Consider the following 17,551-nt stretch of genomic DNA (forward strand, 5'->3'; position numbering starts at 1 on the left):
CCAACCATGTCCATGTAACACAATACCAACCACGGTGGTCAGTGATTATCCACACAACCCCCAGCCATAGATTCAGTGTAATTTCCCACATTATTTTGGACTCTTGATACCATATTCAAGCCCACTATTTAACATTTGGTGGTGAAGCTAGTTTCAGAACTAGAAACAGAAGGACAGTAACATGGTAAACAAACAATATGAGCCAGCTTTACTGAAACAGTTTGAATATCTTTAGACCAGATGTAAGATGCCCTGCTAACCGTGCAACAGCCTGACTGCTAACCCTACAACAGCCTGACTGCTAACCCTACAACAGCCTGACTGCTAACCCTACAACAGCCTGACTGCTAACCCTACAACAGCCTGACTGCTAACCCTGCAACAGCCTGACTGCTAACCCTACAACAGCCTGTCTGCTAACCCTACAACAGCCTGTCTGCTAACCCTGCAACAGCCTGACTGCTAACCCTACAACAGCCTGACTGCTAACCCTACAACAGCCTGACTGCTAACCCTACAACAGCCTGACTGCTAACCCTACAACAGCCTGACTGCTAACCCTGCAACAGCCTGACTGCTAACCCTACAACAGCCTGTCTGCTAACCCTACAACAGCCTGTCTGCTAACCCTACAACAGCCTGACTGCTAACCCTACAACAGCCTGACTGCTAACCCTACAACAGCCTGACTGCTAACCCTACAACAGCCTGACTGCTAACACTACAACAGCCTGACTGCTAACCCTGCAACAGCCTGACTGCTAACCCTACAACAGCCTGACTGCTAACCCTACAACAGCCTGACTGCTAACCCTACAACAGCCTGTCTGCTAACCCTACAACAGCCTGACTGCTAACCCTACAACAGCCTGACTGCTAACCCTACAACAGCCTGACTGCTAACCCTACAACAGCCTGTCTGCTAACCCTACAACAGCCTGACTGCTAACCCTACAACAGCCTGACTGCTAACCCTACAACAGCCTGACTGCTAACCCTACAACAGCCTGACTGCTAACCCTACAACAGCCTGACTGCTAACCCTGCAACAGCCTGACTGCTAACCCTACAACAGCCTGACTGCTAACCCTGCAACAGCCTGTCTGCTAACCCTACAACAGCCTGACTGCTAACCCTACAACAGCCTGTCTGCTAACCGTGCAACAGCCTGACTGCTAACCCTACAACAGCCTGACTGCTAACCCTGCAACAGCCTGACTGCTAACCCTACAACAGCCTGACTGCTAACCCTACAACAGCCTGACTGCTAACCCTACAACAGCCTGACTGCTAACCCTACAACAGCCTGACTGCTAACCCTACAACAGCCTTACTGCTAACCCTGCAACAGCCTGACTGCTAACCCTACAACAGCCTGACTGCTAACCCTACAACAGCCTGACTGCTAACCCTACAACAGCCTGACTGCTAACCCTACAACAGCCTGACTGCTAACCCTACAACAGCCTGACTGCTAACCCTACAACAGCCTGACTGCTAACCCTACAACAGCCTGACTGCTAACCCTACAACAGCCTGACTGCTAACCCTGCAACAGCCTGACTGCTAACCCTACAACAGCCTGTCTGCTAACCCTATAACAGCCTGTCTGCTAACCGTGAAACAGCCTGACTGCTAACCCTACAACAGCCTGACTGCTAACCCTACAACAGCCTGACTGCTAACCCTACAACAGCCTGACTGCTAACCGTGAAACAGCCTGACTGCTAACCCTACAACAGCCTGACTGCTAACCCTACAACAGCCTGACTGCTAACCCTACAACAGCCTGACTGCTAACCCTACAACAGCCTGACTGCTAACCCTACAACAGCCTGACTGCTAACCCTACAACAGCCTGTCTGCTAACCCTACAACAGCCTGACTGCTAACCCTACAACAGCCTGACTGCTAACCCTACAACAGCCTGACTGCTAACCCTACAACAGCCTGACTGCTAACCCTACAACAGCCTGTCTGCTAACCCTACAACAGCCTGTCTGCTAACCGTGAAACAGCCTGACTGCTAACCCTACAACAGCCTGACTGCTAACCCTACAACAGCCTGTCTGCTAACCCTACAACAGCCTGTCTGCTAACCGTGCAACAGCCTGACTGCTAACCCCTACAACAGCCTGTCTGCTAACCGTGAAACAGCCTGACTGCTAACCCTACAACAGCCTGACTGCTAACCCTACAACAGCCTGTCTGCTAACCCCTATAACAGCCTGTCTGCTAACCCTACAACAGCCTGTCTGCTAACCCTACAACAGCCTGTCTGCTAACCCTATAACAGCCTGTCTGCTAACCCCTACAACAGCCTGTCTGCTAACCCCTACAACAGCCTGTCTGCTAACCCTACAACAGCCTGACTGCTAACCCTACAACAGCCTGACTGCTAACCCTACAACAGCCTGACTGCTAACCCTACAACAGCCTGACTGCTAACCCTACAACAGCCTGTCTGCTAACCCTACAACAGCCTGACAACAGCCTGACTGCTAACCCTACAACAGCCTGACTGCTAACCCTACAACAGCCTGACTGCTAACCCTACAACAGCCTGACTGCTAACCCTACAACAGCCTGTCTGCTAACCCTACAACAGCCTGTCTGCTAACCGTGAAACAGCCTGACTGCTAACCCTACAACAGCCTGACTGCTAACCCTACAACAGCCTGTCTGCTAACCCTACAACAGCCTGTCTGCTAACCGTGCAACAGCCTGACTGCTAACCCTACAACAGCCTGTCTGCTAACCGTGAAACAGCCTGACTGCTAACCCTACAACAGCCTGACTGCTAACCCTACAACAGCCTGTCTGCTAACCCTATAACAGCCTGTCTGCTAACCCTACAACAGCCTGTCTGCTAACCCTACAACAGCCTGTCTGCTAACCCTATAACAGCCTGTCTGCTAACCCTACAACAGCCTGTCTGCTAACCCTACAACAGCCTGTCTGCTAACCCTACAACAGCCTGACTGCTAACCCTACAACAGCCTGACTGCTAACCCTACAACAGCCTGACTGCTAACCCTACAACAGCCTGACTGCTAACCCTACAACAGCCTGTCTGCTAACCCTACAACAGCCTGACAACAGCCTGACTGCTAACCCTACAACAGCCTGACTGCTAACCCTACAACAGCCTGACTGCTAACCCTACAACAGCCTGACTGCTAACCCTACAACAGCCTGTCTGCTAACCCTACAACAGCCTGACTGCTAACCCTACAACAGCCTGACTGCTAACCCTGCAACAGCCTGTCTGCTAACCCTATAACAGCCTGACTGCTAACCCTACAACAGCCTGACTGCTAACCCTACAACAGCCTGACTGCTAACCCTACAACAGCCTGACTGCTAACCCTACAACAGCCTGTCTGCTAACCCTACAACAGCCTGACAACAGCCTGACTGCTAACCCTACAACAGCCTGACTGCTAACCCTACAACAGCCTGACTGCTAACCCTACAACAGCCTGACTGCTAACCCTACAACAGCCTGTCTGCTAACCCTACAACAGCCTACAACGGCCGGCGACTGAGGCTCGCGACGATCTTTAGAGTGGACCGAAACTGCTGTGCCAAGTGCACTCTGTAGGGAGTAGGGATTCATTTGGGACGTTGACAGAACTGTACAATGCACAGGCCACCCCTCCCCTCTGGCCCCAGCATGGACGCCCAGTCAACTATCAACTGCTGGAGAACAAACAAAGTCTTATTCCTTCTTGGAGATGTGCCACAACGATACGGAGAAAACTGTCACTGGAGCCTTTATAACATTAACGGCTGGTGGTTCCAGGTCCAGGCCACTTGATGGGCTCCCGAGTGGCGCAGCAGTCTAAGGCACTGGATCTCAGTGCTTGAGGTGTCACTACAGACCCCCTGGTTCGATTCCAGGCTGTATCACAACCGGCCGTGATTGGGAGTCCCATAGGGCGGCGCACAATTGGCCCAGCGTCGTCCGGGTTTGGCCGGTGTAGGCCGTCAGAATTTGTTCTTAACTGACTTGCCTAGTTAAATAAAGGTTAAAAAATTAATTAAATGGGCTACAGGACTAGGCTTCCGTGTTCAGAGAGAAACCAGTGAGTTAATTGACAGAGATTAGAGAAAGGAAGGACATCTCTGAAGTTCCTCTACTTGTTCAACAGAGGACATACAAAATCAATGTTATGAACCTTTAAATAAAGCTATGTCATGCATCTGTCTTTAACATACACTCCCATACGTATTTATTTGGATAGTGAAGCTATAACGTTTAATTTGGCTCTCTACTCCAGCATTTTGGATTTGAGATAATAATAATAATGAGGAGACAGTACAGAATATCACCGTTTATTTGAGGGTTTTGCCTTTTTACCGTTTAGAAATTAATGCACTTTGTGTATCAGTATGAAAAATGTATGCACTCACTAACTGTAAATCGCTCTGGATTAGAGCGTCTGCTAAATGACTAAAAATGTCAAATGTAAAATCTAGTCCACCACATTTGAAGGTGTCATAAGTATTTGGACAAATTCACTTATAGCGTATTATGTTTAGTCAAATGTTTGGATCGGATCGTCTATTTGGTCCAATATTCATAGCACGTAAATGTCTACATCAAGCTTGTGACTACAAACTCGTTTGTTTTGGTTGTGTTTCGGATTATGTTGTGCCCAATAGAAATGAATAGTAAATAATGTATTGTGTCATTTTGCAGTCACTTTTATTGTAAATGAGAATATAATATGTTTCTGAACACTTCTACGTGTATGCTACCATGATTATGGATAATCGTGAATGAATGATGAGTGAGAAAGTTACAGATGCACAAAGATTATGTCCCTAAAATATGCGGACTTATTTTTATTTATTTATTATTTTTCTCACCATTATGAATAACAGGAGAGGTTAGCATTTTTTAGGGGTATGCCTCTGTAACTTTTTCACTCATCATTATTCACGATTAATTTGTGATTGTACGTTATATTTTATATATATTTTACATTGATTGTTACTTTGATTGTTTACAGAAGGCGATGAAAAGATACAGAGAGAGAAGAGACAAATCTAGAGGGATAACTGGGCCCAAAATCTGCCTTCACAGAAATAGAAAAGTGAAATTAAAAGGTGACATAGAAAGGTGGTCGTGGGGTGGGCTGCAGCGCGGATGGAAGGGCAGCACTGTCCCGTGGGTGGTCAAGTTGTTTTCATGAGGTTCCTTGATTGGTGAAGGGTGTGGAGTTGATACATAGTTAGAGGATCATGGGAAATGAAAGGCGAGTAGTGCGGACAAAATGGAGGATGTGGAGAAAAAGTTGGTGAAGCAACAGCTGTGCTGGAATGCAAACAATATGGCTGTCAGTTCTGATGGTATGGAGCGGGAGGATGAGGGTCAAGGACCGGAATGGTCGGTAGTGGAAAGACACAGGATGATGATACAGAAAGCAGTGGAGCGTCTAGTATAGAAAGCATAAAGAGGACCAAGGTAGGAAGCAAGAGTAGTGATGCGTTGCAGTGGAAAGTGGTGATAGTGTTTGATGAGACCACAGGGCCTCACTTACACCCCTATCTGACTGACTAATGCCGTAGAGAAAGAGGTAGGTGAAGTGAAGCTCGGTTCGTTGGAAATGGTAGATTGTTAATATTGTGTGGTAGCCAGGCTCAGCAAGGGAAGATTCAGAAAATGGAAAAACGTAATGGGAAGAAGATTAAAAGCCATGTCCCTGGTGCTTATGCTAGGTTAAGGGGAGTCATCACTGGGGTCCCAATATCTATGGCCACAGATTATATTAAAGAAAAATGTGAAGGGAAGCAGAGTGATTGAGGCCAAACGTTTGATCAGTAGGAAAGAGGGTCAAAGAAGTGAAAGCTTATCAGTGATGCTGAGGTTTGAAAAAGTCTTGCTGGGAAAAGTACAGACAGGATTCCTTAGTTTCAATGCTTGAGAAGTTGTCCCATATGCACTGCGGTGTTTTAAATGCCAAAGATACAGAGAGGATGCTACACTGTAGCTGCTCAGTGTAAAGGAAATAAAATATGTGGTAGAAGTTAGGGAATTATTTGGTTTTGAATGTTATTTTCATGGTAGTACAGAATTGATCATGATTGATCGTACATTCCAGCACAGTAGGTGGTGGCATGCACTTAAACGATTGTTTGCGGACCGCCACGATATCATAGAAGAATAAGAAGAAGAAGAAATAGAAGACATAGAAAGGTTGACTATCCATCCACGACGTTGTCCTCGTGTCACTTTAAGAACGTTGGTGATCACGTGTGCAGCGCTCTTCACTTAAAAAAAAAAAGTTTGACATACATTTCTAAAATTATCAAGCGAGTCATCCAAGTTTCCCCTGCCAACAATCGTCTAAGTGCTGCATACTGTCCGAGAAATGAACTTGGATAGTGGTACGATGGACGGGATAGCCCAGGTAACAACAGCGTGTCAAATAAGTGTTTATGTGCTAAATATAATTTTCAACCCACTTCTATTGCGCAAACATATTGCTTGGACATCTATTTATGTGGTGGTTGATTGCATGCCGATGCTGTAATGAAAACGTTGTTTTAGCTAATAAAAACGCTGTTTACCCTCTTCGTCCTGAATATCAAAAGAAAAGTCTGTTAGGATTTACTCTTGACCTGGGACCTTTGAAAGAGCCCTTGGCATTTATTAGAGTGCTCGAATGGGTAAGTTTGTTTCTGTTCTAATTGACTTATTAGGCTATTATGTGGCTAACCAAGTAAAAGTCAACCTCACGATGTACACATCAACGGAGTTGAGCGGCGATAAGTGTGAGCGGACTGGCCCTCCTACGTCACATAAAATGACGTTTTTATTTTTTTTTTAAATACGGCTTTTGGCAAATCAAAGAATAGCCTCGATTACAAGAGACAATGAATGGCTCAACGCGGTTGATGTAAAGTACATCGTGGAGTTGAGTTTCACTTTGCTATTATGTGGCCTCGCATGCAAGTGGAGGAATTAAATGTATCAAATATAGAATGCTTTTTATTTAGCTAAATCATATTTAGGCCTATGCAACCAGTGACTTTTTAAACCGTGTTGCCGGTCACCCTGCATAACATGGCACAATGGGTTTCTAATTGATTGAAACTAGCTGGTCTTGGTCCAGTGCACGCCCATAGTGGTGGTCTCACTTTTGAGTTCCTGCTGTTCATCATGTAACTACAATGTAACAATTTAGAACATCTGTACCTATATTGTAACAATTTCATTGTAGCAAACTGAACATTTTAAACATAGTAACAATCTCATAATTGAAACAATGTATTTTGCATAGCTGTGACACCAACACATTGTGCAGTTACAGAAGACGGTAGAAATGTGATATAATATTACCAGTATATTACTAAAAGACGGCTATAATATTCAACACAATATAATACTATTTGATATTATATTACTAAAAGACGGCTATAATATTCAACACAATATAATACTATTTGATATAATACTACCAGTATATTACTAAAAGACGGCTATTATATTCAACACAATATAATACTATTTGATATAATACTACCAGTATATTACTAAAAGACGGCTATAATATTCAACACAATATAATACTATTTGATATAATACTACCAGTATATTACTAAAAGACGGCTATAATATTCAACACAATATAATACTATTTGATATAATATTACCAGTATATTACTAAAAGACGGCTATAATATTCAACACAATATAATACTATTTGATATAATACTACCAGTATATTACTAAAAGACGGCTATAATATTCAACACAATATAATACTATTTGATATAATACTACCAGTATATTACTAAAAGACGGCTATAATATTCAACACAATATAATACTATTTGATATAATACTACCAGTATATTACTAAAAGATGGCTATAATATTCAACACAATATAATACTATTTGATATAATACTACCAGTATATTACTAAAAGATGGCTATAATATTCAACACAATATAATACTATTTGATATAATACTACCAGTATATTACTAAAAGACGGCTATTATATTCAACACAATATAATACTATTTGATATTATATTACTAAAAGATGGCTATAATATTCAACTTGATATAATATTACCAGTATAGTACTAAAAGACGGCTATAATATTCAACACAATATAATACTATTTGATATAATACTACCAGTATATTACTAAAAGACAGCTATTATATTCAACACAATATAATACTATTTGATATAATATTGCATTTACATTTACGTCATTTAGCAGACACTCTTATCCAGAGCGACTTACAAATTGGTGCATTCACCTTATAGCCAGTGGGATAACCACTTTACAATGTTTTTTTGTTTTTTTTGGGGGGTTGGGGTAAGGGGGGGGTAGAAGGATTACTTTATCCTATCCCAGGTATTCCTTAAAGAGATGGGGTTTCAAATGTCTCCGGAAGGTGGTGAGTGACTCCGCTGTCCTGGCGTCGTGAGGGAGCTTACCAGTATATTACTAAAAGACGGCTATTACAGTGGGGGAAAGAAGTATTTAGTCAGCCACCAATTGTGCAAGTTCTCCCACTTAAAAAGATGAGAGAGGCCTGTAATTTTCATCATAGGTACACGCCAACTATGACAGACAAATTGAGAAGAAAAAAAATCCAGAAAATCACATTGTAGGATTTTTTATGAATTTATTTGCAAATTATGGTGGAAAATAAGTATTTGGTCACCTACAAACAAGCAAGATTTCTGGCTCTCACAGACCTGTAACTTCTTCTTTAAGAGGCTCCTCTGTCCTCCACTCGTTACCTGTATTAATGGCACCTGTTTGAACTTGTTATCTGTATAAAAGACACCTGTCCACAACCTCAAACAGTCACACTCCAAACTCCACTATGGCCAAGACCAAAGAGCTGTCAAAGGACACCAGAAACAAAATTGTTGACCTGCACCAGGCTGGGAAGACTGAATCTGCAATAGGTAAGCAGCTTGGTTTGAAGAAATCAACTGTGGGAGCAATTATTAGGAAATGGAAGACATACAAGACCACTGATAATCTCCCTCGATCTGGGGCTCCACGCAAGATCTCACCCCGTGGGGTCAAAATGATCACAAGAACGGTGAGCAAAAATCCCAGAACCACACGGGGGGACCTAGTGAATGACCTGCAGAGAGCTGGGACCAAAGTAACAAAGCCTACCATCAGTAACACACTACGCCACCAGGGACTCAAATCCTACAGTGCCAGACGTGTCCCCCTGCTTAAGCCAGTACATGTCCAGGCCCGTCTGAAGTTTGCTAGAGTGCATTTGGATGATCCAGAAGAGGATTGGGAGAATGTCATATGGTCAGATGAAACCAAAATAGAACTTTTTGGTAAAAACCCAACTCGTCGTGTTTGGAGGACAAAGAATGCTGAGTTGCATCCAAAGAACACCATACCTACTGTGAAGCATGGGGGTGGAAACATCATGCTTTGGGGCTGTTTTTTCTGCAAAGGGACCAGGACGACTGATCCGTGTAAAGGAAATAATGAATGGGGCCATGTATCGTGAGATTTTGAGTGAAAACCTCCTTCCATCAGCAAGGGCATTGAAGATGAAACGTGGCTGGGTCTTTCAGCATGACAATGATCCCAAACACACCGCCCAGGCAACGAAGGAGTGGCTTCGTAAGAAGTATTTCAAGGTCCTGGAGTGGCCTAGCCAGTCTCCAGATCTCAACCCCATAGAAAATCTTTGGAGGGAGTTGAAAGTCCGTGTTGCCCAGCGACAGCCCCAAAACATCACTGCTCTAGAGGAGATCTGCATGGAGGAATGGGCCAAAATACCAGCAACAGTGTGTGAAGACTTACAGAAAACGTTTGACCTGTGTCATTGCCAACAAAGGGTATATAACAAAGTATTGAGCAACTTTTGTTATTGACCAAATACTTATTTTCCACCATAATTTGCAAATAAATTCATTAAAAATCCTACAATGTGATTTTCTGGATTTTTTTTCTCATTTTGTCTGTCATAGTTGATGTGTACCTATGATGAAAATGACAGGCCTCATCTTTTTAAGTGGGAGAACTTGCACAATTGGTGGCTGACTAAATAATTTTTTTCCCCACTGTATATTCAACACAATATAATACTATTTGATATAATATTACCAGTATATTACTAAAAGACGGCTATTATATTCAACACAATGTAATACGATCTGCCATATATCATTGCAGCGAATCTGTCAGTATCAAGGCATTCACAACATCTGCACACCCATCTGTAGGTGGTGTTTCTTGAGATTGAGAAGTGTTTAGACATGCATCTTGTACTGTATGTATAAAAAGTGTGTTCTAGTAGGCTAGTGGCCGGTCCTCAAAGTATTTTTCTCAGGCAGGACCATACAGCACAAATTTGGGGTCATTGCCACTAGCATATAAAACTGAAACGAAAACTAATCACGAAAAAACGATTTAGTAAACTGAAATAAAATAATGAACAAACCTGTTTGAAAAACTATACTGAAACTATATTTTACTCCAAAACGAAGTAAAAATAAATTAAAACGGAACATAATTCATAATATTTTTTTGTTTTTTGGGGCAGGGGCAAAAATCACGTATTTTTTTTTAAGCTTAATTTTTTTTCTAATGCGGTTTTCAAGCTTCTGAATCTGGCCGGTCACATTGAGATTGGCAGATTGAGATTGCCACAAGCAGCACTGCAGATATTGGGAGTGTTTGAGTTGTACGGCTAAAGCAACGGACTGTAGACAATAGTCGGGGGAGGTGCATCTGCGACAGCCAAAAGTCGGACACTAATGTGGTTCCCCAACTGCAAGGCTCAGAGTAGCATGGCAGTGTTGCCATTGTTTATAAAAACATTTCATTATAATGTCGAAATAAACATGTATCTAACCCCCATATCTAACACCTGTATCAAACCCAGACCGTCACTACCGTTCTACAACCACAGTTGATTTCTCTTAAGGGTTTTCTTCTTCTATATTCAAGTGATAAAAATCACTTCCTGTGAGGAAGGATGTCATTCTGTAGAGAGTGTGAGAGGGAGTCTGTCACGATGACATGAAGGCACATGATCCAGTCTTGCTCCACATTCTACTGTCAGTCGTTTTATCTGATCCGTTTTCCTGACCGGTCAACTTCCGTCACAACACCTTCCGACTGCTTTAGACCTGTAAACTGGGTGTTTAATTTCCACAGGATGACATAGTCATATGTTCTTCAGGTTTTTGGACTGAATGTAATTTCAGAACGTTATTTCCAGTTATGTCCTGTGTGTCAGCGCCTTCTTTCATCTGATTGTGTCCTGTCCTTATTTGAGCTTTTGCCTGTCTGCAGGTCTTCTCCATATTTGCCTTCGCTACGACCTCGGGTTATGCCGGCTCCACGAGCGTCAACGTGCAGTGCCAGGGAAGCGTCAGCCAAGAAATCACGGCTGACTTTAACTACCCGTTCAGGTGAGCAGAACATAAGTAAAAACATGCAAATCATACATTTACGTACGACTATGACTGACCTGAGAAGTGTCTGTGTGAGTGTTTCTCCCTTGTGAACACAACCCTGTTCCACTCTACTCCCACAGACTCATGGCCCACCCATACATTGTCCCCACCTGTAAGAACGACTCCAGTACCATCCAGCTCTATCTGACCGGCGACCACTCCTCCTCAGCTGAGTTCTACGTCTGTATTGGGGTGTTTGCCTTCCTCTACAGTGCCGCCAGCCTGGTGATCTACCTTGGATACCAACACGTCTACAGCCAGACCAGCCGTGGCCCCATTGTGGTGAGTTAACTGGAAATTGTTCTGTTCACGCTCTTTTGTAGTGGTAAGATAAAAGGTGTTGAAGGTGGTAGGCGTTGAGCCAAATTCCCGTCTGTAGAACGACTTTAACACTAAAGAGCTTGAGAGATGTTGTTGTGTCGTTAAAGACACTTGAAATCTGTGTGAGACTTTGGGAACAAGCAAACATTCTGTAAACCTGGCCCCATTTTTTTGAGGTGAGTTAACTGGAATGGTGAACGTTATGCTCTCTGTGGTAGTGGTGAGATGGTGTTGATGTTAGGTGTTGTTGAGCAAAATCCCCCTATAACTATTTTCACTCGAAACAGGTTTTTGTTGAGAGGGTGGCGTGAAACCCACTAAACGGCTGGAGTGTAAATCAAGACAGATATCTGCACTTTTGAAACATTCTGCAAACAATTTGGATCACATTCGGATTCTTATACAATGAACAACTCAGGCTCTTGTTCTACCTCTGTTTCACTACAAGGAAGTCTTAACATCACCTCCATGGAGTCTAAAACAAGGTCAGAGATAGCACACTTAATGGGTGTGTCAATGATGACCTGGATCTGGGAGGGTGATGGGTGGGGTGATCTGGGGAGGGTGAGGGGTGGGGTGATCTGGGGAGGGTGAGGGGTGTGTTCCTCATGGAATCAGCTGCTGGAACTGGGGAGGGTGAGGGGTGGGGTGATCTGGTGAGGGGTGGGGTTCCTCATGGAATCAGCTGCTGGATCTGGGGAGGGTGAGGGGTGTGGTCCTCATGGAATCAGCTGCTCTGCAAAAAGAAAAACTACACTCATGTCAATAGTGGAGCCTCTTTTTAAAGTCATATTCCAAGAAACTGTCATTGAACGTTTTGGTTGCTTGTGGACCAACCGATCTGGGTCAAAGACTTTTGTCAAACGCTTGATTTAGTTTGCCTGGCACAACGGAACCAATGGAATTGTCACAAAAGTGCTAAATCAAGCGCACATCAAATACTTTCAAGTCTTTGACATTGTTTATTTAACCTAGGTCTCCTTCACCAGATTATGCCCCACACAATCAGATGCATAAAACATAGGTCTGATAACTAATTATTGTGGAATGCAGGAATAAGCTGGTAGGAAGTGAGGTTGTTATATGATCTGTTTAAATACACATGCCTTCAGAAAGTATTCACACCTCTTGACTTTTTCCACATTTTGTTATAGCCTGAATTGAAAATGGATTAAATTGAGATTTTTTTGTCACTGGCCTACTACACACAATACCCAATAATGTCAAAGTGGAATTATGTTTTTCCAAAATGTTTACAAATTTAATAAAAAATGAAAAGCTGAAATGTCTTGTGCACATGTATTCAACCCATTTGTTATGGCAAGTCTAAATAAGTTCAGGACTAAAAATGTGCTTAACAAGTCACATACAGTGCATTACGTTACAGCCTTATTGTAAAATTGATTAAATAGTTTTTTCCCTCCTCATCAATCTACACACAATACCCCATAATGACAAAGCCAAAACAGGTTTTTAGACATTTTAGCAAATGTATAAAAAAAAAAAAACTGAAATCATATTTACATAAGTATTCAGACCCTTTACTCAGTACTTTGTTGAAGCACCTTTGGCAGCGATTACAGCCTCCGAGTCTTCTTGGGTATGACGCTACAAGCTTGGCACACCTGTATTTGGGGAGTTTCTCCCATTCTTCTCTGCAGATCCTCTCAAGCTCTGTCAGGTTAGGTGGGGAGCGTCGCTGCACAGCTATTTTCAGGTCTATCCAGAGATGTTAGATCGGGTTCAAGTCCGGGCTCTGGCTGGGCCACTCAAGGATATTCAGATATGCATCGCATGGCAGAATGGGTTTCTAATTGATTGAAACACCAACACATTGTGTAGTTACAGAAGACGGTAGCCCATAACTCTTTAGGTTCTTGTTTTCATCTTGCTGGAAATGTGATATAATACTACCAGTATATTACTAAAAGATGGCTATAATATTCAACATAATATAATACTATTTGATATAATATTACCAGTATATTACTAAAAGACGGCTATAATATTCAACACAATATAATACTATTTGATATTATATTACTAAAAGACGGCTATAATATTCAACACAATATAATACTATTTGATATTATATTACTAAAAGATGGCTATAATATTCAACACAATATAATACTATTTGATATAATACTACCAGTATATTACTAAAAGACGGCTATAATATTCAACACAATATAATACTATTTGATATTATATTACTAAAAGACGGCTATAATATTCAACACAATATAATACTATTTGATATAATATTACCAGTATATTACTAAAAGACGGCTATAATATTCAACACAATATAATACTATTTGATATTATATTACTAAAAGACGGCTATAATATTCAACACAATATAATACTATTTGATATTATATTACTAAAAGATGGCTATAATATTCAACACAATATAATACTATTTGATATAATACTACCAGTATATTACTAAAAGACGGCTATTATATTCAACACAATATAATACTATTTGATATAATACTACCAGTATATTACTAAAAGACGGCTATTATATTCAACACAATATAATACTATTTGATATAATACTACCAGTATATTACTAAAAGACGGCTATTATATTCAACACAATATAATACGATCTGCCATATATCATTGCAGCGAATCTGTCAGTATCAAGGCATTCACAGCATCTGCACAGCCATCTGTAGGTGGTGTTTCTTGAGATTGAGAAGTGTTTAGACATGCATCTTGTACTGTATGTATAAAAGGCGTGTTTGTTTCGGCTAATAAAACAACTTAAACAGCAAGGCTGTTCTAGTAGGCTAGTGGCCGGTCCTCAAGGCTGTTCTAGTAGGCTAGTGGCCGGTCCTCAAGGCTGTTCTAGTAGGCTAGTGGCCGGTCCTCAAAGCTGTTCTAGTAGGCTAGAGGCCGGTCCTCAAGGCTGTTCTAGTAGGCTAGAGGCCGGTCCTCAAGGCTGTTCTAGTAGGCTAGTGGCCGGTCCTCAAGGCTGTTCTAGTAGGCTAGAGGCCGGTCCTCAAGGCTGTTCTAGTAGGCTAGAGGCCGGTCCTCAAGGCTGTTCTAGTAGGCTAGAGGCCGGTCCTCAAAGCTGTTCTAGTAGGCTAGAGGCCGGTCCTCAAAGCTGTTCTAGTAGGCTAGAGGCCGGTCCTCAAGGCTGTTCTAGTAGGCTAGAGGCCGGTCCTCAAGGCTGTTCTAGTAGGCTAGTGGCCGGTCCTCAAAGTATTTTTCTCAGGCAGGACCATACAGCACAAATTTGGGGTCATTGCCACTAGCATATAAAACTGAAACGAAAACTAATCACGAAAAAACGATTTAGTAAACTGAAATAAAATAATTACTTATGCAAATGTAAAAACAATTTGCATATTTCTTATGTTTTCACTTTGTCATTCTGGGGTATTGTGAGAAAAAAATAATATATTTAGTCCATTTTTAATTCAGGTAACACAACAAAATGGAATAAGTCAAGGGGTGTGAATACTTTCTGAAGGCACTGTGTGTAGGTGGGTTTCTCTGGTTTACATTCCAGCTTTCATCCTGAACCTGAATTTATTCTCAAGTTTATTTACCACGTCTCCCATCCTTCCAACAGGACCTGCTGGTGACAGGAGCCTTCGCCATCCTGTGGCTGCTGTCCTCCTCTGCCTGGGGTAAAGGCCTGACTGACGTGAAGTGGGCCACCAGCCCCTCTAACCTGGTAGGCTTAATCTCCACCTGCAAGGACGTCAGCAACAAGTGCACACCTGGAGCAGTGCCTCACATGGGGCGACTCAACTCCTCTGTGGTAGGCTATACGCATCATTAATGTTGGTTATAATCTGCACCTCAATTAATTCCATTTAAATTCAAGGAAACTGCTTAAATATAAAAAATTTAAAAAATCTGTTTACTTCCTGAATTGACTGGATTGAAATGGAATTGAGCCTTGCTTCACCTTAAGTCCTCTTTTAGAATACCGTGATGCACGTAGCAACATGTCATTGAAAAATGTAACTCTTCCTTACTAAGAAACATGGTTTTTGTCCCCCTCTTATGGCAGATCTTTGGATTCCTCAATCTGATATTGTGGGGTGGCAACTGCTGGTTCCTCTTCAAGGAGACGTCCTTCCACAAGTCTGCCAACCCCCCTGCGGACGTAGTGGAACGGTCAGGGGTCAGGCCCCTGCCTTCCTAACTGGGCAGGTCTCTGCTGTCAACGGCTGCGTTCCAGACTGCCTGCAATGCAGTCACTGCATAAATTAACCAATCTTTGGGAGGCGAATCCAAACTTCCACTCAAATTCTCACTTTGTCATGCATTGATGCCAATAGGAGAAAATGTGACTTTGTGGAAGATTTTTCCCCCTCTATGCGATTTCTGACTTGTTAAACACTTATCCAGGTGTTTTGAGATTTGGTGTGTGTGTGACTGCTTTGCAGACGATCTGGAACAGTGCTGCTTAGAAATGTCTTCTGGAAACTTAACCACAGTTTCTCTCATGCATTGCCAACATTGACCGGTCCACATTTATTATTCAAAAGCGTTCGAAGTGGTGCATTTTAAGTTCTCTAAATAGGTACAAAATTGAATCCAGCAAATATGGAAGGATACTTTTTTTTGGGGGGAGGGTTTGCAGACCATAAATGTACGTCAGAACTAGTTTTGTTTCATGTAGTTAACTCTTTAGTTGATTTAACAGTATATCTAACCCAAAGCAACAATCCAAATCAGTTTATTAAAAAGAGTCGCTGTGTGATTATTTATTTTTGTTACTTTGTGGATAGTTGTGGACCGTGGTCCTCTTAGCTCAACTGGTAGAGCATGGCGCTTGTAACGCCAGGGTAGTGGGTTCGATCCCCGGGACCACCCATATGTAAAAATTGATGCATACATGACTAAGTCGCTTTGGATAAAAGCGTCTGCTAAATGGCATATTATTATTATTATTATTATAGTTTCTTGTTTTTGCTGTTCATGTATAAACAAAAAAAAACTGTGCTTATTACAACAATGTTACGACAAGGACTTGTTATTTACCACATTTCTGTGATGCCATGATCAGTTCTACAGTCCTTTTATGTAGTCTTTGAAATGTGCCTTTCTTTCTTTGTGCTGCATGGGTTTGTAATATTTAATGTGTTTTAAATTTAACAAGAGTTTTGTATGAAAATAAAGCCAGCAAAGTCCTGTTTTCACTCTGTCACAGTAATGATGACATTCCTACCTTTTGGTCACGACCGTTTAAACTCTGTTCAAAAATACATTTCAATTAGTTACTCTGTGTTCTGTATGGCCTTGGGTCTCTTCTACCTCAGTTGTGTGATAAGCGAAGGCAGAACCTTTTCACTCACTTTTTTTTAAATATTTCAAATGGTAGTTCTCATTCAGTATGGTTTATAGACAAATGTAATGTAACACACCATTGCAAACAAAGCGGTCTAAATTGAACATTAAAATGCTGTAAATTATTAAAGAGAACTAGCTGGTAAGTGTGTCTTCTATAATGAGCATTTGTCTTGTTCATGTATGCACTGAGTTTACTACCAGAAATATGTGTACCTTGAAAAATACAGTGTACAAAACATTACATTGACAGTAAACCCTCCACCTCTACATATACAGCCCCCTTAGCCCCAGGACAGTAAACCCTCCACCTCTACATATACAGCCCCCTTAGCCCCAGGACAGTAAACCCTCCACCTCTACATATACAGCCCCCTTAGCCCCAGGACAGTAAACCCTCCACAGCACCTCTACAGATTCA

At 42.0% G+C, this 17,551-nt stretch overlaps 1 protein-coding gene across 1 annotated transcript; it reads left to right on the forward strand.

Moving 5' to 3' along the window:
- Positions 1-6,213: 6,213 nt before the first annotated feature.
- LOC121546813 (synaptophysin-like protein 2) lies at positions 6,214-16,663 on the forward strand. The gene is made up of 6 exons (XM_041858063.2): positions 6,214-6,419; positions 6,604-6,678; positions 11,321-11,439; positions 11,565-11,766; positions 15,401-15,592; positions 15,848-16,663. Exons 1-6 carry the CDS (start codon positions 6,381-6,383, stop codon positions 15,980-15,982), a joined length of 762 nt encoding a protein of 253 aa, XP_041713997.1. The 5' UTR covers positions 6,214-6,380; the 3' UTR covers positions 15,983-16,663.
- The last annotated feature ends 888 nt before the right edge of the window (positions 16,664-17,551 follow it).

This window comes from Coregonus clupeaformis, chromosome 30 (assembly GCF_020615455.1).
Source record: "Coregonus clupeaformis isolate EN_2021a chromosome 30, ASM2061545v1, whole genome shotgun sequence".
NCBI classification, from domain to species: Eukaryota; Metazoa; Chordata; class Actinopteri; order Salmoniformes; family Salmonidae; genus Coregonus; species Coregonus clupeaformis.